The 25,693-nt window shown below is 38.5% G+C and overlaps 2 protein-coding genes across 9 annotated transcripts in view; one reads left to right on the top strand and one right to left on the bottom strand.

The window, feature by feature from the left end:
- Positions 1 to 3,092, top strand: part of LOC140769248 (ENHANCER OF AG-4 protein 2) — a 15,884-nt gene extending 12,792 nt beyond the window's left edge. For 2 of the 6 annotated variants that reach the window (XM_073109944.1, XM_073109909.1), the window contains exon 13: positions 194 to 736. The gene's annotated coding sequence lies outside the window, so the exon portion shown is untranslated. Of the gene's footprint in view, positions 1 to 193; positions 738 to 851; positions 1,794 to 2,952 lie in introns of those variants that run through there. The other 4 variants (XM_073109917.1, XM_073109931.1, XM_073109924.1 and 1 more) reach the window with 4 other exon arrangements.
- On the bottom strand, positions 3,014 to 25,693 carry LOC140769233 (uncharacterized). 3 transcript variants are annotated; one of them, XM_073109878.1, is made up of 13 exons: positions 25,241 to 25,692; positions 23,256 to 23,982; positions 16,286 to 22,290; positions 13,502 to 15,003; positions 13,055 to 13,318; positions 11,014 to 11,231; positions 10,462 to 10,733; positions 6,169 to 9,211; positions 5,960 to 6,092; positions 4,753 to 5,273; positions 3,749 to 4,660; positions 3,501 to 3,674; positions 3,014 to 3,217 (listed from the first exon to the last, which is right to left on the bottom strand). In XM_073109878.1, exons 1-13 carry the CDS (start codon positions 25,585 to 25,587, stop codon positions 3,014 to 3,016), a joined length of 14,322 nt encoding a protein of 4,773 aa, XP_072965979.1. In that variant the 5' UTR covers positions 25,588 to 25,692. The 3 variants fall into 3 exon arrangements, with proteins under 3 accessions (XP_072965979.1, XP_072965988.1, XP_072965997.1); XM_073109887.1 differs by having other exon boundaries at positions 23,256 to 23,875; positions 25,241 to 25,373; XM_073109896.1 differs by lacking the exons at positions 3,014 to 3,217; positions 3,501 to 3,674; positions 3,749 to 4,660; positions 4,753 to 5,273 and having other exon boundaries at positions 5,960 to 6,113; positions 6,164 to 9,211; positions 25,241 to 25,693.

Below are 25,693 nucleotides of genomic sequence, written 5' to 3'. Positions count from 1 at the left end.
TTGTGTCTATTAATAGTTTTTTTAATTCTGTATCTGGTGCTCTATATTCTCCTGTCTTTAACTATTCCTTCCTCCACACACCTCTTAAATAGATTATTGGTACATTTAACAATTTTTTGGTTAAGTGTTTGTTTTGAGATTAACTAAACAAAACTGTTACAGCTTTCCAATTTTGTTGGTTTTTTGTAAATAGGTACCATATGCTATTCATGTTGGAAGTCATCAAGATGTTCGTAGAGGTTTCCTGACAGAGAAAGGTGCTGCAATTGCCGAGGTAAATTTTTCTGCAAACATAGGATTATACAGAAATCTGTACAGCACTATACCTTTATATAGGATACTCTTACAACATTAATTTTGCGGGATAAGTTATTTATATACCATTGTCTATCCTTTCTTTCTGTTTGAGTAATGGTTTAGATGGACTAACCAGATGTATTGGAAGAATTTTGTAGTCAGATCTTTTTGGTTCACTTTGCTTGCCATTATTTTTTTTTTTGTGGACGGAAAATGGAAAACATATATTTATGGATTCAGATTTCTTGGTCATGATTCTTTTGAAGGGGTTGTATTTTACTTTGGAATTGAAATGAAGGGAGCGCCTACTGTTGTCACTTTTTGTTTGTCTCATTATATAAGTTGACCTACACTTGATGCTCTGTAAAAAGTTCACTATGTTAAAGTTAAACATCTATGTCTTATTGATTAAGTGTGCTTGTTTCATTTATCTTTTCTTTTGAATGTAGTTTCTAGTTTTCTTTTTGAGTTTTTACTAATTAGTCACAACATTCCATGCCTTAAAAATATGGTAAAATCACATTCTTCTAATTAATAATCTCTTCTTTTTTCAGTTTTGCTACTTTTACTGGCAAATGCAACATTTTGCCCATCAAACTAAAAGATTATATGTTTGGTAAAATGTGGCAATTTTTTGCATTGTAGTAACATGGCAATGAGTTTTCACCAGGTTGTGGGCCTTAAATTCTCATTTTCCACGGCAACCATCAATTCTGGCAAAAGAAGGGAATATATTAATTTTGAGATGAAATGATTAAAGATCCTGGTGGAAGGACATCAATTGAGGAGGGTAGTGTGGTTGAGGTGGCATGGAGTAAGCATTCTATTGGGGTGCACCTCAAAAAATAAATTAAGTCTAGCTTATTAGGAGACTAGACATGTTGAATTGGGATATAACTGGGTGATAACAGGTGTTAGCTCAGGTGCAACCTTACACGGCTACAGCCTTGACATGGAAGCACTGGCAGTTGTGGGCCTAACCAGCGTTATGTTTCTGGAGATTGAGAGAAAAGTAGGGTGAATGAAGAGGGAGCTGTTTGAGATGAAAGTTTCAAAGAATGGGAGTAGCAGTGATCAGGATGCAGTGAGGATGAACATGTATAGCTGCCAAAATATGATAGGAAGCACAGAAAATTAGGCATCAATAAATCCATGTATTGTATAGCGGAAAGTGGTAGAGGGCTAGGTATTCTGACTAGAGAGGGAACAGAATGTAGACAAGACTTAATTCATATTTTTGATAATTTTGCATCTTTGCTTTAAAATAACTCTATTTTTAGCATCCCTGTTTCTCAGATAGCCAGTTAGAAATTGCTTGTTCGACAATTTTTCATCTTGTCTGCGGACTCTTTTGAAAAAAAAAAGTTCCATCTTTGTTCTCTAAGCTGAAAATGGATTTTCAAGTTAGTGAAACACGGCTTTTGTATTTATTCTCTAAGCTGAAAATGGATTTTCAAGTGAGTGAAACACGGCTTTTGTATTTATTGAGTTCTGCCTGCTTGCGTTTACTATCTTTCCCTTATTGACTGTTTCTTATCACATGTATTTGGTTATATTCGGTGCCATTCTCCAACCTGCTCCATTGCACTTGTTTGGTCTCTTTTAGTTCCCCTCCCCCCCTGAACATAATAGATACAGAAACATAATCTGTTTTCAGAATATCAAAAAGGGATGTTAGTGGCTTCTTTATTTTTGCTGAACCGTAGTGTACTATGGTATTCAGATTTAGATAGCCTGTTTGCTTCAATATGGATTTTTGCTTAGTATCCTGACTTTAGTCTGTTCTTTTTTCCCTTGGTACTGTAGTCTTTTTTTGGCATGTTTCTATATGTAGGGTAATAATATAGGCTTCTCGATGTTTCTACCATTTGTTGTAGTTCTGGGCTATTTGTAAAGAAAAAACTGAAGTTTGGGTTCATGAAGTTCATTCATTTATATATATATATTAGATGCACATCTTTTTACAACCTGAGTGCTATAGATCTAATATTGCTATGGTCAATCCCGTCAAAGCTGACAAGCGAATCGTTGGTTGCTAATAAAGTTAAACGCCGAAGGTTGGATGATCAGTAACCACCCAATCAGGGTTTCCGTGCTGCTTTGTACTATTAAGAACAATGATTGTATTATTCAACTCTCAATCTGTTTCATTTTAGATTAAAATGGAATTCTTGCCTACAAACTTCATCGACATGTCGCACTGTACCAATAAAACAAAGATTAGACCCATTCACGTATAATCTGGGCAGCAGCAAAGAGGAGACGGATTATTGAACGTCTGTTCTGGGAGCGGATTCGTTATTTGATGAAAAAGGTTTTGCATTTAGAAATACCGTGAGTGATATCTTCAATTTACTAATCTTTCGAGGAATCTGACATGTCATCTACTAAATAGAATCCTCTTATTAAATTTCAGCTTTTTTTTTTTTTTCAAGATAACTTTTCTTGAGTGATAATATACAATAATGCAAGTAGGAAACTGCCACGTTATACCTGGCCAAGTCTGCGCAGCAGTAACGGGATGGTACCGCTTGATCGTTTTATTTTACCTGGCCAAGTAGGAAACTGTCCACTAAACAGAATCCTTTGTTTTCTTTTATATTCCTACGAACCGATTACCTCTTTCCACTAAAAAGGCAGATCGTATTTTCTCAGGAATCTTTGCAATATTCACCGAAGAAGAAGCTTTCGTGGCGGAAAATAGCGGAGCATTTCTTCATATTCTGAAGATCTTTATCTTCATCTCCTCGGTAACATTGGTCCGGCAAAACGGGCAACGTGAGATGGAAGTCGAGCATCTGTGGCACAAAACATGGCCGCAAGGAACAATAGTGATGTCAACCTCGGCAGACAGACAGACTCGGCAAGACCATGCTGCTTTGGCTACGTCAGCTTCTTTTGTTGCTGCTTCGGCCTTCTCCTGCAACAATTATCGGTTTACAAAAGTATTGAAATTCTGAAGCTTTTCTGCGATGGCATTAATTGCCAAGCATACGAGAAAAAAAAAGGACATAATAAGTAGCACGGAAAGTCGTGAGTTGCTATTTTGTTTTTTTTTCCCTCCTGTTTACTTACGGTGTAAGTTTTTCCGGTGATCAGTTACCATCAATAAAAGGGAAAAAGAAAACGGCAAACTGCTGAGGTTAACCGACATGTTAGGCAATAATTAGTATATGATTCACTAGAGCAGTCATGGAACAAACCTGCTCAACCAGAAGCGCTACTTGAGAGTCTTTAAGCTGTTCCTGTAAATTCAGAGTTGTCTGAAGCAAAGTTTGTTTCTCAGAATCCAGATTGATCCCTGCAGCTGAAAGCATGTCGTGAACCGCTTGCACCACTTCCGTAGCTGACACTTTGCCATACTGGCGCTTAGCAGCCTGACACAAGATCATTTGAGCATATGTTTTGACTGAATAATCCAACAACAGCTATATCAAAGTACTTGGCTAACCTGGTCTGTGACTGCTTTCCCGAGGCTTGTGGATGTACTATGCAAGCTTTGACTTCTTCGTGTCATTTCACTGCTCTCTGCTATGGAAGGCATGGAAGAGATATCAGCCATTGAAACACTTTTAAATGAGAAAACTTGTGTAGATAACAGCATTTGTATCTCGCCAGGTGCTGTTTCCACTGAGAAGCGATACAGTGCTTGGCCAGACGATGGCCTCACATCTTCTGGAACTCTACCATACCGCAGTTTTTCTCCCTCTTTTCCTGTCTTCCATGCCACTACTTCTCCGCTGTAAAATGGTCGTAGAGGTAGGAATTGCACTTGGAAAGCATCCTGAGATAACAATTCCTTGCCCAATGAAATATTGTGCCTACCATCATGATTCAAAACTCCAATTTCCGACCCTAGTTTTAATATTTTGAGGACTTCTTTCTCTGAACCATCTGGGCAGGCAAACAGTGCACCGACGGGTAACACCACAGGTGCCCCCAGCACATGGCTCACAGCAATGGCAACACCATCATATACTGTCAAAAAGCTTGGAGGCTCTGCAACTAAAATACAAGTTTTTGATCTATTGATAAAGTGAGTAGTCCGATGTCTTCCATTGCCTTGCCATTCAGGAATAGCAGACTCGTGCACAACTCTTGTGATATTCTGAAGCTTGGGAAGTAAAAGAAACCGAGTCTGGAGGCACTGAACAAATTGCAGTTTCTCTGCCATGTGTTCAAGGAAATTTTGTATTTGCGAGAAATTCAGGCCTTCAAACGAAGGGAAGTGATTGGTGATACTATTGATTAATACCAGCACAGCATGCTGTAGTGATTTGCTGAGAAGCTTGTGTTTTATATTATTCACTGATATAGACCCAATATGGCTCACTACCTGTAATTCTGATTCTTCATCCAATTCCTGCAAAAGAGGAAGATTAACAAATTATCTCTAGAAGTAACTGAATGGTCCTTTTCACTTAAAATATGGAGAGATTTGTTAATATAAAGTACCTCAATGATGACATCAGAAAGCTTTTTGATGCCCAAGTCAGCACATATATTCACAGGAAGGTCTGGGTGAGCAAATCTTAATGTTGATATATCTATATTACCAAGAAATTGGGACCCATATGGATCAATATACACACATGATCTTGCTGAAACAAGCCTGCAGCCATCATCAGGGATTATCACTTCAGAAGTCCAGCCAGATTCATCTGACATTGCTTGTGTAGTCCCAGAACGTATGAAATTCAATATTTCCATTACTGCACGAAGCTCATTTGGGTTCAAACGCTGGTATCCACATGCTTTTTGTATATTCAAAAGAGTATCTCTTGCACAGGAGACGCTAAGAATTTCCTGCATCCCAATTTCTCTAAGGATGTTTACAAATGGCAGATAGAGACTCGGGAGTTCAAATCCAAATGGTGACATGTTAATTGTTAAGCGAGCAAAAAGAGATTCCACTGTAACCAAGCGAGTACCATTCGCAACTGGTACAAATGCCAATTTCCGTAGCTCTCTTTTATCTGAAATGGCATACATGATACATCACAGATGAATTAGGACATGGTCCATCTCCCTATTTTGCAGATGAGACTGAGAATCTCTCTATAGTAAATGTGATTTTACTGATCTAATAAAATGTTTCAGAATCAGAACCAGATTAATGACATTTATAAGAACCTTTTGGATCTATTAAGAAATCATGTAATAATTTGGAATCTCCCAATCTCTGGTCTAAATGATAACAGCATCTTGCAAACAAATAATCTGCACAAATCTATCATGAAGACCAAAATCCAGAGAAATTTAATATCCCTATTGTTACTTTAACAGCACTAGAAACTTCTGGTAACATTTATTATTACAAACATCTGGTGATTACTAACTTTGGGTGATACCGTTAGCCAACTCAACCAATAATGCACCTATTGAATTGAGAAATTGAAGTTCTCTATATCTTAAAGAAAATTGCATAGCATCATCACTAGCACTTTGTGAGAAAAATGTGTGGTTTTCGCTTTTGTTGGTGTTCACATCCTCATCAGAAACAAAAGACATGCAAACTTCCACAGTTGTTTTACCTTTGGTAATAGTGCAAAGGAACATTAAAAAATTTTAAAAAATCTTGCAGTTGACTCTAGACTATCCAATAAGAATTCTACCAATGATTGTAGAAACAGAGTGGATGGGATGCAATGTGTTTACTGACCTGAAGAAGATAGTGTTCCCCAAATCTTATCCAAGTATTGGAGAATCTCTAGAAAAGCATTTTCCACTGTGATCATGCCAGATGAAGTTGGCCAGTGTGCTAGAGTATCCACACCATTATCTCTTCCAATAACCTATTGTCATTTCAAAAAGAACTTCAGGTGATTCAGAATTTTGCACAGAAGAGTAAAACGTATTAACTAACCTAACCTGCAGATGCTTCAGGACAGTAGAAAATGCTGGAGGACTCCGTAGAGAAAATGCTCCCCAAGAGTATTCAGGAGGAACAACATTTTGTTTAGTGAGAATGGGAGCAGAACTCCATGCCAATGGCCAGTCCTTTAGCAAAATAGATTCTCTATATGAAGAAAGTACCCTCTTACCTCCTTTCTTACCACCAAGACTGGGAAAGCCTTTTTCAGCTGGTATAAATGCAATTTTGCTGATCTTCTCACAGAAAGCATTATCATACAAAGTAGCAAAATTCGTAAATATTGAACTAACAACAGATTCCGCCAATGACCATATTTCGAAAGGAATATCATTTCGGCTACTAAAGAAGTCAGCCTCAAAGTCATCCGGATCTTCAACAAGAACCATGGTATCCCTTCCAATTGACTCTACTCTACTTGCACATTCTACCATCATATCAGCTTCTGACGATGTCCGAAGACCTGCTTTCTTTAATATGCGAACAAAACCATCTGTTGTGAACCTTTCACCAGGAAACTTGTCTCGCTCCCCAAAGAATACTGATGTCAGCAAAGGATCATTAGGATCAAGCAGGTCCTTCGGTTTAAATAACTCGGTGCAAAATTCATTTGCATTTCTTACAAAGTTAGTCTCCTTCAAGGTGGTCACTACAGCAGAACTGTGCTGTAGATCTTTCCAATTTGTGTACAAATATAACAAAATGTCTTCCTGTTCTTGTGCAGTTTTCTTTTCAAAGCAAGGCAAAGCAAACCTGACTAGTATTTCTTGATCACTCAACTGACTGACTCCTAAAGCATGAAAGAGTGAGCTGGCAACCAATGAACTAGAAAGGCATCGCTCATCTTTAGGATAATAGAATGTAGTTGGAGAAACAATCCAATGATCAGCGCCAGACAAGCTAGTATAGGTGCCCAAAACTGTTTTGTATATTGGAAGATATCTTAACACATCTAGCTCTTCTCTCTGGTACACATACTCGCTTAATGATCTGAAATCCAATGCAAATAGGGCAAACAGATTGTCACGATCTTCATCCGATAAATGAATTGGCAATGAAAGAAAGCCAGCATCTTTGGCAGCACATAATTTGGAAATGATAGCATGACCAAGTGTTCGGTCGCGTGGGGGAAAAAAATTACAAGGTATGTCACATTCAGGGAAGGACGCATCGTATAAGGGTATATTAAACTGAGTAAGCAGAGGAAATAACCATGGATATCTCGAGTTGATCAAATCAAATGCTGCATGATGTAACTTATTTAGGTCAGCTTCTGAAATGTCATTTCCAGAAGAACCTCCTACCTCAACTTCTCTACCAATCTCGTCTGGAACTTGATTAACAAGTGTTGAATCAATAACTGGAGGAACAAATACCAGGTGACGTACTTTTACACGACATAGAACTGCTCGACCCAGGTAAGCAGGAACTAGGGGCCAGTCAGATAGAAGTGAAAGATCACCTTTCAAAGAATTGAAAATTTTCCAGAAACTTCTTAGCCATTCAGGAGAAGGCCCATCACACGGTGATTCTGAAGTATTACCCCATGAAACCCAAGGGGTGTCATTAGTTTCTCTTATCCGATTTACCCAACGCTCATCAAAAAGAAACTTTAAATGGCTTGACAACAAGTTTGGCGAAAATAAAGTCAACTTTAATGGCCTGTGGATAGCCTGATGATGGATAAACTTATCAGCCAAGACAGGTTTTTCCCAACACTGATGATGGATAAACTTATCAGCCAATGGGCGCATAATTTGCTGCTGCTCCTTGTTCCCGATCCAGAGTTCAGTTAATCCCAGCCTTGTCAGACTTTTTGTTGCAGTTGGAAATGGCACGCCTTTGAGATCAGCAACTACATATGACAATGAACGGTCAGCATTTCCACTGCTACCAACATTAGTAGATTTATGAGCTAGAGGATCTCCTGCTTTGCTAATATCCTCAACAACCCCACGACCAAAATCATATAAAGCCTTGCCAAAATAAGTCATTATTTCAAGTGGATCACCACCTGAACTACCTGAGCCCTGTGCAACTGTGCTGTGAGATTGCAACATGCTAGAATTTGACAAACGTGTCTCACCTATAGAAATATTTTCATTCACAACATGACTAGTACAAATTCCAGGTCCACTAATTGTAGAAAGACCAGAGTCATTGTGTGGACGGATATCAGACAAACAATATTCCAAAACATCTACATATGTATCAATAGATCGAAGTATAACAGAAGAAGAACCCTTTAGTAGATCTCTAACCATCTTGGGCTTGATTTCTCTTACTGTTATTCCAACTGATTGAATTTCTCTGACCAACTCCCAAGGTACAGAAAATACAGGATAGTGTTCCTTAACAAAGCTACAAACACTAGCTGATGGCAAGTTATTGCCATCTCCACTCCCTTGTTGAGTCAGGAACATGCCTTCATCAACTTTGACAAGATTTCCAGAGTAGAGCTGCCATACAGGGAGATCAACAAGCCGTACATAAAGAGGCCTTATAACTTGCTCGATCAATGATTGCCAATCTGCTTCAGTAGCTTTAGTTGAACTTCGATTATTGATAGAAGCACTAAGTTCACTAGTCGAAACTGATTGCTGATTAGATGTTGGCCAAAATGAGTATATCCTATCACCATAAGCCTGCAAAATATAACCCACTGTACGCCCAGATTTTGATTCCATAGCAGAAGCCATCGGGTCCTTCCTGAGCTTTTGGAATTCCAATATCATCTCAACGTATGAATCACGAACACATAGCATCAGTTCCTTGTTCCAGGCTTCGATTAGTTGATTTCTAGCAATAATCCGACGTTCTTGTTCAGACAAAGTTGTCTCATGTGGACGATCAAAAATGTACCGACCACCATTGTGACTTATAAGGAAATATCCAAGAGCTGTGACTGGCATACATATAGATCCAGATAGGGGAAGAGGAGACAATATACAGCTAGGTAGATGCATACTTATCGGGCTTCCATTCCTAGAAATGTGAGCTGCTACTCCAGCAACAGGTGTCAAGTTATAAGAAATATATCGCCTAAAAATACCAAGTTAGATGAGCAGAAATTGATCTCATGAGGAAAAATGTTGTTAAATTCTCTACAAGTGCATGCACACTTGACCTTTAATCAAACAGCCTTAGTTTGTTGTAAACTCATGATGTGCACCATACCAAAAGAATGAAAAAATTGAAGCATAAATCCATCTGATCTTATTATCATGATTAAGGAGTATGTTATTCACAAACTGGCCCTTCTTTTTTTTTCTCTTTTGTGTATGTCTTTGTAATGTGTATTATATGGTATTGTGAATTACAGAATCAACTATATAAAGTATGCACAAGAAGACTTTCTTTCTTGCAGATTATTATTATGTGTTGGCCTTCTGACATACACAATATGTATTTCCTGTTAGCACTCCGCTACACTATATAAAGAGTTGTTTCAACACCCCTTAGGTAGAGATGATCATTGGGCAGGCTGGGCCAGGTTCAGACCGAGCTTTTCGGGCTAACCAATCACTCTATTAGCAGTACAGCCCACCAATCACTTGGGGCGGGCCGAGTTTGGATCGGACTAGATTATTAAAGCCTATTACCGCCCACTAGCTAGTGAGATATTGAAGTCAAATTGGGCATAACAAGTCAAGTTATCAAAATTATTATATTATAACAAGCCAAGCATACCGGCCTATCTACAAAAATATTTTAGTTAACTTTCATAGAAAAATAGTTATATAGTGATCCCCAATAAACCAATCATCCAATGTGGGGCAGGAATGGGAGCGCATAATGGGCTGGGCTGCATATGGGCATAGTGAGCAGGACTTAGTCAAGCAAGTCTAGGCCTGGTTTGGGTGGGTTGGGCCTGATGATAGACAAACCATTGTCCAAACATAAGACAATAAAAGAAAAAAGTCAAAAACCTAGAAAGCTGCACTGGAACTTTACATAGCTTCAATTGATGTTGAGAAATTGAAGGCAAGCAGTGGAATATCAAACATATAATCCATCATAACAATTACGCTCAATTCATTACCAAGATAAAAACGTCCGCTTAGATGGAATCTTCTATTTGTATCATTTTCTATCCAAATTTGTTATTATATGCAAGTATATCATTGATAGAAAATAAGATCTTTAGATAATTCTTATGTGTTGCACATGTAATTTCAGTACCACAGCGATGAAAACTTACAAGCAACAAGAAAATTTGTAGGTTCAAAATGTGGTAGCGAAAATGATCTTTTTTGCTTCAGTAGTGCATTTTGATGTATAAGAAAACGTACCTATCAAGAGCCATGTTTCGAGTTTGCCCAGATCCCAGGCAAAGCACAACAAGCCATTTGTCTATGAAACTACTTTCACCCTCAATCACATTCACATCTATTGCATGCATTTTGATGCCTGCACTTGAATTAGTAAATAATCTTGATATTTGAAACTTCCTCCATTTCTTTTCTGAGAATGGATTCCTCAAAATAGCAAATGCCGTGTCAACAGTCACAGAATAATTTAAGGACGGCTGAGAGTTCTCTTCCTCCCATGTTGATAAAGACACCTGAAATGGAAGAAGAATTTGGAATATGTCAACAAAATAGATCTGCAGAAACCAACTCAAGAAATTAGTTCATTTTTTCATCCATTAAATTGCCTGTATCATTACACATTGCTATACCAAGTCTTGGCTAACTAACTAGCATTAATTATGTGAGGGGAAGGAAAAAAAGAGGAAGTTACTAGAATGACAGTACAGGTTAGTCAAAGAAAAAATCAGGTGGCAATAGAAACTTAAATAAAACATAGTAGCATTTACAAGGCATATTTGAGATATACTGTACCTGCAGGATTGACCTTAAAAATAGGAGTGTTGAAGATGTGTGCTGCATAAATCGATCAAAGATCTGCTTTACCTTTTTACAGTCTGTTTCAAGGTCTTTCATACATTTAGATGATAAAGGCATACGTATAACGGTGGAGTTAGATGAAAATAATGAAGTGTCATGACTAACAAGCATTGGTTGGAATTGATCACGAAATCTCTCAATCAAGTCAGTTCCTGCAAATTAATAGTTTCCCATTAATTCTCCTCTATTGGCCAACAAATGTCTACTAATAGTAAAACTATGAATTGATAGTGGTAAAAAAGTTCTCAGAAAAAAAAAAATACAGGAGAAATCCACACAATTTAAGAAAGCCATACCATTTACAATTTTAAGAAGTGAAAAAATCATGCATTGGAGGGACTCTTGACTCTGCATTTGATGTTAAGGACAGAATATGCCAATAGAGCTACAAGCTAAAATATATTGTAAGCTGATTTAACAGTCTATTCCAATTACATATCTTGATTTGAACCCTTTAAAGCATGCATGAAATGAAAATTAGCCAGGTTGCATGCTTCAAAACATATTACAAGTTAAGCATGCATCATGTCATAAACATTATCAACTTCCTTTCCTAATATAACCTGCTTAATAAGTATGTCATACAACTAGTCCCACTAATTAAATATTTGACAGACAACATTCCTAGTAAGACGTAATTTTAAAGGAAGATGATGTAAAGCAAAGGCATTGGTGAAGGACAAAGTAACAAAACCTGTGGAATCTACCAATGGAGTGTTGGAATTCACAAACGAGAAAAAAAAAGACAATATCAAAATATTCATTAATCTCAAACAAGAACATCACAAGCCTTACATTGGTGACAACCCTAAAGGAAAAATAGACTAAGAAATTATAGAAAAGACTAAAATGCCCTCAACTTCTCTCTCTCTCTCTCTCTCTCTCTCATGACCTGTCACGGGGCCAGAGTGTCAACGGGGGCTGCCCTGTTGCCCCTATGCGAGTACACAAGTCTAGAGGTGGTATCCACACAAAATGATCATTCTAGTTTGCTGGTTTTACCTTATTATTTTGAATTTTAAATGAATTGGATAATATACATGTGGAACCGATCCGCTGAGATTTTTATTTCTATAAAATAGGAGCAGACATGTGTTGATAAATACCACTGAATGAATCTAAGTTTAGCCTAATTATTTTTTCGTCTTTATCTTTTACCGTGGCTGTTAGATCTCATTTATCTTTCTAAGGTATATCATAACTGCAGAACCACTAAGTTTTCAAACTTTAGTCACCATCTTCCTCCAGTAGCTACTCTACTTTACGGTCGTCCACTACCACCTTTGGCCGTCCACCACCCTCCAACGATCGCCGCAACGTCGGATATATACCGTTCTATCCTATTCTGACATTGCTCTACTCTTTTATTCATATCTTTTTATCTCGACCCCCGATTTAGGTGAAACTAAAGCCATTAGAACTCTAACTCACGAGGCTACCACTACCTAAATTGTTACAATTTTCTTACATCTAAATCGATCCAAAATTTGGTGTGTAACTATAGATAATGGCACGGCATAGCATGTGCCTTCGACATAACCATCGTCAATTGATCATTTTCTAACTTTCGTTGTTCTTTATCGCTGATCCAATAAACCTTAATGATTTTAACACTTCTAATGCAAGTGACTATATATACTATAAATTATAGCCTACATTCCTAAAATTATGAGCCTCCCTTCCATGCAAATGGACTTGCAGTATGCATCAATTCACACCACATTTGAGAGGAAAAGTTTGCATGTTTATGATGATGGTTCATACGTTATAATACCAAACAGCCTTAGGTATGTTTCTTCTTGTTACCGGTACTTAGTTTCTCCCCGGAGCACGTGGAAGAGATAATTATGTGATCTATCCAAAAGTTCCTACTATTAGATCGTAAATGTGAGCTTCAAAGCCCACAAGAAATGGCAAAAACATTTTGGGCATTATGAAGTGTTAAATCATAAAGAAAAGAGTAGCTTTAACGCACCTGCCAAAGAGAATAATTTTGCACAAGGGCCACCAGTAGTGGACGCACCAAGGGCCAAACCCAAGGGATCAAATATGTAGAAATAACCACTGGAAATTATTGTCAGGATATCACACATGAAATAACTACTAAGAAGTCCCAACCCATAATTGAGTGCACTACCCCGAATTTTCCATGGAGGAGGAAGTTGGAGGCCGCATATTTCTTCTCGACTCAAAGTGGCTCCTTCCAACACCACTGTCAAAGATGGGCCTTGAAAATCACCTGAAAAATCACAATTGTAAAAGAGTAACTGTAAAATTATATAAGTCGAACAAAAAGTATCATACTACCAAAATAATGCAAATCATACAAGTGAAGGAAAAAAACAAACAATAAAAACAATCATTATTGTCTGTTTTCGAAGCATATTCAACATAATGTTTAGCAGGTGAAGCAAACAGTTACCTAGATTCTGTTGGAGTAAGGATTGCCGAGGATGTTTCCGTTTATCATAGATCAAGTGCAATTTCTTAGCGTTGCAATTATCAGCCAACTCTAGAAAGTCAAATAGAAGAAAGTCACTGTCTCCATACAAAGCTAGCAACTCGCAAATTCTCGCATAATCCATACATAATAAGTCCCTCGTTAGCTCCTCGTCAACTAAAGATAAACCACAAAGAGATTGCAATCCTAGCCTTTTAGCAAGATCATCGCTAATGCTTGGGTGCACAAAATGTTTAGAAGACGGAGTACTATTCTTCATCCAGGGTGCATCGTTATAGACAAGATTTAAAGCAGGCAACAGAATACCCGAAGAATCAGGAATGCAGAGTGAGTTCAATAATGCATCAGGTAGGTTGACAGTGTAACTGTCAGCAAAAGCTTCCAAGACACAATGAACAAAAGTTAATTGCTCAGTCGATAGTGGCTCTCCTTTCATGTCACTTTGCAAACGTTGCAACACATTTAGGTAATCTCCAGCATCAAATGTCAATCTTACACCCAATTCTGAAAGTAATGCTTTGAATTCTGACAACTCAGAAGGAACAACATAGAGATAAGGATGATACTTCACAGGTGAGTCAAAAGCAAGTGCCTTTGGAGAAACGAAGTTGTCACCTACATAAACCCATGGGACACCATCCAGGTCCTCTTTTACATCTTTAAAATCACTGGTACCAATAAATTCTTGCAGTTTAGAGTATATTGATAGGATCTCCTTTTCTAGAACAGCATCAATAGGGGATTCTTGTTCAGAGTGCATTTTAAGTTTATTGTAGGATTTTGAGAGCTCAATTAATTGTGTGGACAAAACTCTTCCATCTGGTGGATCTAACCAACCAAGTTTTTGCTGGAGGTACATACATTTGCAAGAACCATCAAGAATTCGCATTTTTGATGACACAAGCCACATCTGGGATTTAGGCCTAGTGACAATTGGAGGTGCTACTTGATCTTCTGATATGAACCATGGAAGTCCTTCAATCAAAGGGCCAGTGTTGACCGGACACCAATAAATAGTTCGAATCTGTGACCAAAATTCATTTTCTAGCATGTCATGATTAAAATTGGAAAGGAAAATTGTTACATCTTCGTCCCATTCTCCATTTTCATCTTCATTTTTTTCTTTCTGTGGGTCTTCCTCATACAATTTATCACATTTGGATAATGTCAAACTAGTAAACCCATTATTATCTTCATTCCTCTTAGCATCTGAAAGCATGAATGCAAGAGCATCCAAATAAACAAGTAATCTTCGGCCATATATAGGTGCATCAATACTCCCCGAATGATGCATCATTGAAACTGACTTAGCACTGTCGAGTAAACCAGTAAAACCCAGGGTTTTTTTAAGTCCCAAACTTGCCAGGGACTCAAGAATGTTGGCATCCATAAACTTCTCAGAAGGAAAGAAGATTTCTTTGTGCAGCAAACTTTGTAATTCAGGTACACGAGGATCATAGAGCCTGAGGTGAAATATTAGGTTCAGAAAAAATAAGAATCACTATCCAGAAAGATTAGGTTCATTAAAAATAATAATCAGATTGCAACAAAAGAAGACCACTATTGTGGATCAATACAAAAGAAAATAGCAACAAATAAGCCCTTAAGTCTCAAATATTCGAGGTCTACTAGGTTGACTAGAACATACTATTTCTTCCCCTCGAGTTTATCCTCTGCTTTCAGTTCACTATTCCTTTCTCATATTTATTTTCAACCTATTTTAAATAAGAATTATATTTAATTGGTTATTTTAAATAAGAATTATATTTAATTGGTTCACCAAAGGTATACGTGGTACTTGTACCTGGAAGGTAAAAAAAATAGTAAAATACCAAATATGAAGCTTATGCTACTACAAACTGAGTATGGCAGTCTGATTTCCAATTACAGCTGCCTGTCAACAGTAGTCAATTGCAGATTGTCATATGGATGATTTGAGAAGTCTGTTACCAACTATTGCCTAGACCAACAATTTCCTTTTCACCGAGCGAAGCATGAATGAGCATTGGCAACACTATACTGTTCAACAGCAAAGGTCATCTCCCAGTCAAAGCAGCATATTTGGCCTAAGCGGATCACATGTTAAGTAACATAAGCTTCCAAGCAGGTTCAGGTCTAGCAAACCAGACTAGTTAGCCTACTGAACCCTAAATTTCCAATAACACTCCACTAGTTTGCCCTCTTCAATGTCGTACCCATGTCGGTGCATATTCTATTCCAATCTCTAGCACAACTCTTGCAAATGGTGGATAATCTACTGACCCCTATCTCTCACACTCTACGCTTGATATAAAGGATTAACCCCCATCCACACACATACCATGCAGGTAAGTTTTTAAAATGATGATCAGGAAAAAGAGACAGAAGCTCTAGGTAAAGATGCATAAAAGGTAAAGACAATTGCCAGGCCTCAAATGGTATTTTCAGACAATATTCATAACCTTGATTGATATCAAATATCAGTACTTCACGAAAATAATACATAAGGCAGATACTGATAAGAAGGAAAATACTGACATTTTTACAAATTAACATGATGCCAGTTTTGTTTCAGAACAATAAAGCATCTAATAAAGAGAACATGCACTCCATACCTCTAGTTCACATTAAGGAGTAACTAGAATAAAAAATAGTGCAATGTCGAAGAGAGAAGCAGCCATAATGATTTTAACAATCATAAATAACTCATTGTTGTGAGCACTAAGGGCATGCAACCTCTAAGTGTGGTAATACCAAGAAACATACCTAGAAGGATGTAGCCACGATCCATTGGCTGCTAAAACAAAAGGTATTTCAGATAACATAGCTTTTACAGAAGCATCTTCTTCCATCAAAACCTTGACGTCGCACAGAATCGATAAAAGAATAGTTGGGTGCAAAAGAAACTCTGAAATACGATTAAGCACATGATCCTTGTAAAACTCAGCTTTTGTAGGTTCCTTTATATCAAGAAAGCCTCTTAAAATGGTCTTTTCTTTCTCAGATTCAGTTCTGACAAAATTTTCATCTAGAAGGTCCTCATGAACGCCTTCTGGTTTAAGCCATTTTCTGGGATTGGCCAAGCTAATGAGCTGTCTACTCTTGTAAGACTCAAATATTGGAAGAACCTTGATTATATCAAAATGTAAAGAATTAAACTGTTCCCCAGAAAACCATTTGGACTGAAAAATGAAACTCCGAAGTTCATGCATTTCTGCAATTAAGGCATTGGCAAACAACTCCTTAATATCCTGCTGCGGAGAAGCAACTGACTGGAAAGCATTTAAAACACCAGGTGCTGTCGAATTCTGAACAAAATACCTAAGCTGGGGGTGATCTATTGGGAGATCAGACCTCAAAAAGAAGCATCCTAGTTTCTGCAATAGTGAATGCATGTTTTCAGTCCACCCATCATCTCTGATTACATTAGAGTTTTCAGCAAGTTGCAAGAGGCATCCATTTGCAACAGGCAGTATAGGCCATTTGGAAAATATTGAAAGGTCTGTGCAGGATAGCCTTAAATAATTCCAAAATGAGCTCATCCATTCTAAACTGGGCTGACCTTCATGGCCTGGAGTCCAAGATACCTTCTTAGCTTGCTGCCATTCTGGTGGCAGAATCCTAGGAAGCAAATCAACGAGGGAATAGCATGTGAACAAGTGTATGTTTAGCTGCCCAGAGTTAGCTATTTCCAGTAGCTTTTTTGAAACTTCATCGGGTATAGAGCAATCTATGAGAAGATGTGGGACTGAATTTCTAAGAAGGTCATATTCCTCTTGGGATGTAAAAAATATTCTTTCACCTTCCCCTCGTTTGTGGAATGTCATGAATGATCCATTTGCTAAAGGAATTAAGGGCAATCCTTGCAACTGGTTACAAAAGGTCAACTCTTTCATGTCAGTTAAGCAGTATTCCAGTGCCATGATGACTGCTTCCTTGCTCAGAAACCGACGTTTGCGTCGAATTAACAAGTTTCTAAGTAAATAGGGATTCAGGAAATGTAATGACGGGCATGCCTCCATAAACTTATCCACAATAGCCTTGGATACTGAGACCAATGGCAAACCAGCTTGAGATAAAGCTTCAGCGAGCTCTACAGCTTTTGAGAAACTAAAATCAGGAAAAATAGCTTGTCTTGTCGAGATCCATTGTCCCCCTCGAGCTTTCGTGAACAAAACACGGAGTTCAAGATCAGCAATAGACATATAAAGCTTCCTCACCATTGAGACCCATGGTTCAACAACAACAACTGTGGGCCAAAATGAAAAGAAAAAATCAGATGGACCAATCTCTTCTGCAATAACAGCAAGGAGGTGAGCATATGCAGGAGCAACAACATCTTCGAGAAGGCAGATGTTCCACTCAGATCGTACTTTTCCACCACCAGCCATGTCATTTCCAAACCAGATATCTCTTCGATTTGAAGATAATTCAAAATATGCATTGGTGTGTGCTGGGAGGCCAGTAATAATTGGTAAAGGCAAGAAGCAGAAGGCCCGTCCCTCAAATTTTTTTCTTTCTTGAACAGATCCAGCAGGATCTTGATATTTGAGAAGTACATCATTTACATTAGATTCTCTTTCAATATTTAAAGTATCAGTCAACTCCTTTACATCCTTTATATTGACAGAGTGCATGAAGGCTGCAACACATGCCCAAGGGATAAAGTTATGTGATTTATTACCCGATGCTACAGATAGTCGTTTAGCATGTCCACCACCTATACACTCGCTGATGATCCAAGAATGTAACATAGAGCCAGTAGGAGCTTGTTCCACAATAGCAACCTTCTGAAACCTCCATGGCAGATCACTATCGATAGTCCTATTCAACTTTTTTAAGAACTGGTCCCTATCCATTCCACTTTGCCGATTTCCATGAATGAAGTCGAGCATAGAATAATTTGCATGTGGTTCCTTTGTGATGCTGCCCTCGTTGTGCCTAGAAACACAGTGAATAAGTTGCATCTGATGACCAACTCCCTCCTTCACGAATAAGGATATCTTTTTGACATTACGGAGAAAAAGCAATGCCTCTGATACTACTTCAGAAAAGGAAGAGAAGAGAATCTCTACATCTTCAGGTGCATATTTTTCTTTCTTTATTTGACTTCTATAAGCAGTAGCTTCATTCCTAAGAGGAAACCGAAAAAGTGTACCTCGGAATGACTGTTGCAAGTCACACCCGAAGTGCAAGAATGGGGAGAACTGATCGGGAAACTGTTCTAAGATTCCTCTTCCAGCAAATCGTATCCTCAACCCAGGATGAGTTGGAGATATTCCTGGCAGATGACGAGCATGTGGATCGAAAATTACAATGTTTTCACCAGAAACAAAACCAGGGATATCCGTAAAGTGATATACACAATTAAAGCCAAGACCAAACCTTCCAATCGCAAAAGGCTTTTCAAGTTTACTGTCTTGACCTATACGCGAAATCGCATAAAGATCTTGCGAGCTGAAAACAGAGTCATTAAAACAGTAAAGAGAAGGCCCCTGCCATTCAGCCATTTCAGGAGAAAGAATGGATGACGTACCATACTGAGTTTTATCCAATAGGAAAACAACCTCAGAGGCTTGTGCATCTTCAGCATTTTGTACAAGCTCAAAAAGAATACCAGGGCCATCTGCATACATTTCAACAATGTGTTTGAGTCTGGTAGTCAAGGCCTCATGTTGTCCGAAGGCTTCGGCAACCCCAGATAAACTCAAATTCATAGAATCAGAACTCTCAGCAAGCAGTAGCCGGCGAAGAGAGCGGACCCCAAGTTTTTCTGCAACATCATTTGAAATATTTCCGTGCACAAAATTGTGAACATTCTTTTTTGAATTTATAGCAATCTTAGATGCATCTGCATATGTGCTCTCTCCAACATCAAGAAGCCATGGAGCATCATTATAAACAAGGTCAGTTGACTGACACAATCTAGATGAGGCATCTGGCAGAAAGATTTGTGTCTGTAACTCCTGGAACTGGAATTCGGCCAGGTGCTGCACAACCATGACAGCTGTTCTTAGTTCTTGCCCGTCAAGGGGAACAGATGCTTTTCTCGAGGCCATCCTTGAGAGAATATTAGCATAATCTGTTGGGATCAAATGTTCTTTTATCCCAAGCTCCAAGAACAATTCCCTGAATACTGCCAGATCAACAGGAATAACACGTATATAAGGAGTCAAATGAAGGTGGCCGCTGAGAACTACTTCTTCAGCTGTTGCAAACCCATCTCCCACCCAAATCCACCTACAGCCCTCCAGAATAGCTTTAACAATATCCATTTCATCAAAACCAATCAAATGAGTCAACAAAGAGTATATCCTAGGCATCACAAGAGCCAATTCTTGTCGAAGTACCTGATCTGTGGCAATCTCATTATTCTTTCCAAGCTCAAGCAGTTGAGCAGCAATTACTCTTCCACCTGGAGGAGAAGACCAACCCAAGCAATATGACAGAGCTGATGAAGCGCACTCACCATCGAGAATACGTGAACTAGCAGAAACAAGCCACATATCTGCAGGTACCCTCACTTGCTTAGGTGGAGCAACCATTGATGAAACCAAAGGCCATGGCAAAGCTGGATGGGGGGAAGTAACCAGCACAGGGCACCAACATATCATTCTGAGGTCATTCCATAATCTCTCATGATTAATTTCTAATGATGTGTCATTAGGCTTGGACAATGTAGAAACTCTAGTAAACAACATATTCACCTTTCTTTGACCATCAGATGATTTATTAGAAAACCACTTGTTTGCATTAACTTCAAGATATGAAAGAAGCACCTTACCCCTTGAATAAGCCTTCAACTGATCTTTATGCATCAATCTTTCAATTTGATGAGCACTTTGAAGTAAAGTCTCAGCAGATACTGATGTCCTAAGACCTAGGCAAAGCAACATGTCGAGAACACCTGGTTCCTGAAATAAACCATTTGGGAAACAGTCCGAATCTTCAAGAAGAGCATAAAGTTCTCCCACACGAGGATCATAAAGAGATTGAGGACTCTCTAATATACCACTGGTAGTTGGAACAAATCTGAGCCCTTTCAAAGATTCTTTAAATAATGGATCCTCCAAGGACAACTGGGGCAAATCTTGCATAACGGTTAACATCACTGCATCACGCAACTCTGGTTGCAATTCATCTACTCTCTTCAGAACATATCTCTTGTAGAAAATTGACTTTGCCATGCGCTCAATTCCAAAATATCTCATTAAAATATCTTCATCACTCTGAGACATGCAAAGAATGAAGTCATCATTTAATAAGTGCTCAGGCACGCCTAATGGTGGTAAGTACTTTCTAGAACTATCCAAATCAGAGAAATGGTAAGTGTCTGCATACCCTCCAGCATACACCATATAAATAGGCAGCTTCCTACATTTCTTTATGTTCAGATCAGAAAGAGTGCCACTGAAGTACCATTTCGGATCCAGAAGGAATTGGCGGAGTTCATTTTTCTCATGGAGAGCAATACCTTGGAAAATAATCTGTAGTTGATTATCATTTGAGGAGACAGACTCAAAAATTGAGTGAAGAACACCAGCAGCATCATCACCATATACATAAAGAGATAATTGCTGGTGCTCTATTTTGTATTTGGCATTCAAAATCTTGCAACCTATCTTTGCCAAAAGCTCTTTCATCACACTAGATAATGATTCTGCATTAATAAGTTTAGAGTATTTTGAAGCTCTGTACAGGTACCCTGAAGTAGATGGAAGTGTAGGCCAATCACTGAATAAACCCAGATCATAAGAGCATTCACTGATATACTGCCAAAAGAGTTCAAACCAAGCTATTGTAGGAAAGGTAGCACCAAGTTCTGGATTCCATGGGACTTGATTTTTATATTTCCAATCAGCAGGGAAGAACCTGGGGAAAAATTGAAGGAAAACCTGAACATCAAGAAATGCAATGTTTGCCTGAGAACGAGAAGCAATCTCAGACAATTTACTAAATAAGTTAGGAGGAATGCTTCTGTCAATTATTTTATCAGAAACTGCACTCAGAAGCTTGAATTCTAGTTCATTGCAGATAAAATATGAATTACCCTGAGAAACCTCAGAAAAAGCTCCAAACTGATCATTCACTAATGGAAGCAACGGAAGGCCATTTGCATGTTTGCCAACATCACTTTCATCCAAATCGCTAAGACAATATTCCAATAAAACTAGCTTATATGATTTATTCAACATAACCAATGATTGGCATTCCTTTAGAAAATGTCTTACTGTTACAGGAGCAACAACTTTGAGGCAGGAATTCACAGTATATTTGGAGAACATATCAACTATAGTACTAGGAAGATAAACAATGGACATTCCTAACAATACAAGAGCCTCATCAAGATCTTTACTTCCTAAGTACTCTTTCTCATGAACAAACGCTTCAGCTGGAGAAATCCACTTTCCACCTCCAATTTCTGAGTATACAACCAAAGATGAATAAATTATTTTGTAGATCTGTTCAACTAAAATGTTCCAAGGCTCCTCAAATGAACCAGTTGGCCATAGAGAATAGAATGTCTTGGTGGGGCCCAATAGCATCCTCAAACCCAACAGTAATTCAGTAAAAGCTGGAGCAACCACATCTTCCAATAATAGCCTATTCCAGTCTGAACGAAGTTTGCCACCCCTATCCATGTCAGCACCATACCAAATGTTCCGCCTATTGGAAGAAACTTCAAAGTAACCATTCACTTGGACAGCCAACCCCGTTCTTACAGGCAAAGGAAGGAAGCAGAATGCATGGCCTTGTTTAAGAACAGTATCCTGTAAAAGCTCAATTCACCTTAAAGAACATCACATAATGTATATTTTGAAGAAACAAGATATTTTGGAAAACGGACAAAGAATGTAGAAAAATTATCTGGTATTGGATTACCTTAAATTTTGAGCATAACTTTTGTAGTGAACTATATGTTTGTGAATGAGAAGATTCGCTGAGTTTAGAAAATTCCAAGGTATTATAGTGCTACACTTTGCATTACATGTGAACAGAAGAGAAGATAACAAAAGAAAGAAAGGGAAAACAGCACAAGATATATCACGATTATTCAAGTACAATGTGATTCTCATAGCATGCTGGAGGCATGCAGTTCCCCCCAACAAAATCCTGCTTCAGTGTACAACAGGCAGGAGGTCCATCTAATGTCACTAGCCCAACCCAACACATCTGTCTATAAATAAAGAGTCTAAGACCCCACCAAACATCCAACTGCATATGTAAAATCATATCAAAATCTTAAAGCATCTCATGTTTACTTTACAAAAAGTTTGTCCCCATTACTTTCATTAGAAAGTGATAGGAAATGATGTTTAGCAAACCATTCCCACATTTTTCGAGATTTCAGCTCTTCTCATGTTTTACATCCTAACTGATAATACGACGACTTGCATTAGATCCATGGGAAATATGCTTACATCAATAATATGAAAGAACATTTGTAAGAAGCCTCTGATGGAGCCATCTAATTGAAAGACACCATCATGAAAAAGAACAAAAGGATGATCAATACAGAAGGAGTTTCAATTTGGAAAGGTTGTTTAAATTCAGGATTATAAAAAATGCAAGAAAATGGAAGCCATCCTAAATCCTAACATATGCTTAGAATAAACTCCCGATACCAAATAAAAGAGAACTGTAAGTTGCAGTGTCTACTATTATGCTTCATGATGCAGGACAAGTATTATATATACCAAAAGTACTTATATAGAACAACAATAAAAGATAATACCTCAGGCATGCCGTCAGATATACAAGCTGCAACTGCTGCCCAAGGAAGTAAGCGATTATCGTATTCCTTCACAGCAGCAGAAGCAAAGGTACCAATTTTACTTGATGACGATGCCATTCTCTGTACTATGAAAAATGTGCAGATCCTCTTCCCTAAATTTGTCCCAGAGGACGCCTCACTAATAAAATCCAATGAAAAGGAATCTGACTGCCAATTTGAAGATTCAGCTGAACCAGAGAATCTAAGAAGTGCTTGCCGATGCCACGCTGTAGTTTCATTTTTTGGGCTGATAGAGCATGAGTATAACTTTTGTGGTTCATTCGCACCTGACTCCCATACATACATTTCAACTGAAACGATATTTTTAAGGAAAAGCATAGTGAACACTGCTTCTTCGTAAAGCTGTAAAAATAGTGAAAAGATGTCATCTTCCAAGTATGTTTGCCTTGAGAGCCTGCTAAAAGCTGCCTGGTCTGCAGTCCTCAAAGGGAAACGAAATAAAGTTCCAGCGAATGGTGCTTTCATGTCACACCCAAAAGCACAATATGGCAAAAACTGATCTTTATACAGTGCAAGCGCTGAAGAGCTAACATAATCAAGTCGTTTCCCAGGATTTGCAGCTGAAACATTTGGAAGGTATGCACCTTGGGGGTCAAATAAGACAATATATTTGCCGCTTACAAAAGATGGCAAGTCAGTTAGGTGGTACACCGAGTTAAAGCCCACCCTAATAACAAAATAAAAGACAGAAATAAGTCATGACTGAGTGCAACTTAATATGCCATTGGAAGATTTAAATAAGTTTGTGACGGAAATAGTTGGAGATAAATATCAAGCATGGAATGGACTGAAAGAAATGTGGTAGTATCGATCCTGGGAAAGAAAATCTAGCCAGCTAACTCAACCGAGAAAAGGAAAACAATAAGAGATGTTTGAAGCACAAATAGGATATGAAAAGGCGCTCGTATCTGAGCTCAGCTACAAACCAAGGAAAAACGACAATTGCTGGAGCAAAAAGCTATTTGGACTCAAGAGGATATGATATTTGGACTAAATCTCTATTAGTACTTTCGTAGCTCTACCTTTGGCAATTTTCGACCTCTTTTGGCAATTCGCATGTGAAACAAATTCTAGCTTATTACCATAGTGACTACTTTCACATACATTTGCAAACGGCCTCCACAGAAAACCAAAGTTCACTCGGAAGTTCCTGGCTGTTAATTTACTTCCATGATCCCTAGAAAACCCAAATGTATCCATTACTGGATAAACCCTTCCTGATATCTACTGAGAAGTGAGAAACAACAAAAAATAAACCTTTCAAACTGACGTGGGAGGAACTGAGGATCTAGTATTGAAAGACATATTAGAACTTGGTTTAATGAAAAACCTCGTATGAGTGAAGGAGAAAAAATGATAAGGTCATATGCAGTAAAGGCTTAGGTTGCATCATAGATGATATCCAAGCATCAAAGGTGCACCTTGCATTGCATTAAATGTGTAAATATATATCTTTGTGCTGTGTCATAACTGGTATTAGTGCCACAGATTATAACAAGTGGGAAACCCAGGTAAGTATCTATATATATATATATAGGTTTCTAAGCAACGCTATCTTTGCAAAGAGATGTAAACAAATTGCAAACCTTTGATAAAGGTTCCTAATGTGATAGAGGTCGTCTCCTACCAACAACCTTAGTTTAGGAGGAGACTCATACTTACAAAGATCAAATTCATGCATAAAACTAGACTTACTAGATGCAGGACTGTAGGACATTATAGGGAGAAAATCAGAATTCACACATTTCATCATTGAGTAGGAAAGAATCAGAGAAATTTAGGGCTTTCAAGAAGTATGATTGCCTTGCAAACATGGGCATTTATAATTAACATCACAAACCATTGCAATTCAATTCGATAAGCACGCACATGTATAGAATGGCCGAACTCATTTAATAAAAGGGAGGAAAAGCATGAGAGAATACCCAAAACGTCCAGTCTTCCAAGCCTGCGACTGCTTCTTGCTGTCCCCAATCCGGGAGATACTAACGAAATCGTCCTCAGTGAACACCGCGTCGTTGTAAGCGAGAAGAGCGGGTCCCTGCCACTGGGCGAGATTGGGCGAGATCAAGGAATCGACCCCATGCGTGCGACGATCGAGGCAGAGGCAGACCCTGTTGGCGCCGGCGTCGTCGGCGTTCTGGATCAGCTCCTTGAGGACGGTGGTTCCCTCGGGGTAGTTGACCAAGACCTCGCGGATCCGCCGCGTGAGATCGACCCTCTGCCCGAAATCCTCCAACAGGGAGAGGTCGGGAGGACCAGAGGGATCCATCTCTCCAGCCCAGAGAGGGGGGAGATGGACCCTATGTGGGAGGAGAGGAGCTCATCGAAACCCTAGTAGTGGGAGAAAGAAGACGACTCCAATTTCTAACGAGTTA

This window comes from Typha angustifolia, chromosome 2 (genome assembly GCF_048772165.1).
Source record: "Typha angustifolia cultivar Huaian chromosome 2, ASM4877216v1, whole genome shotgun sequence".
Classification (NCBI taxonomy): Eukaryota; Viridiplantae; Streptophyta; class Magnoliopsida; order Poales; family Typhaceae; genus Typha; species Typha angustifolia.
Note: the sequence above shows the minus strand (reverse complement) of the source record. Positions and strands in the feature narration are given on the sequence as shown.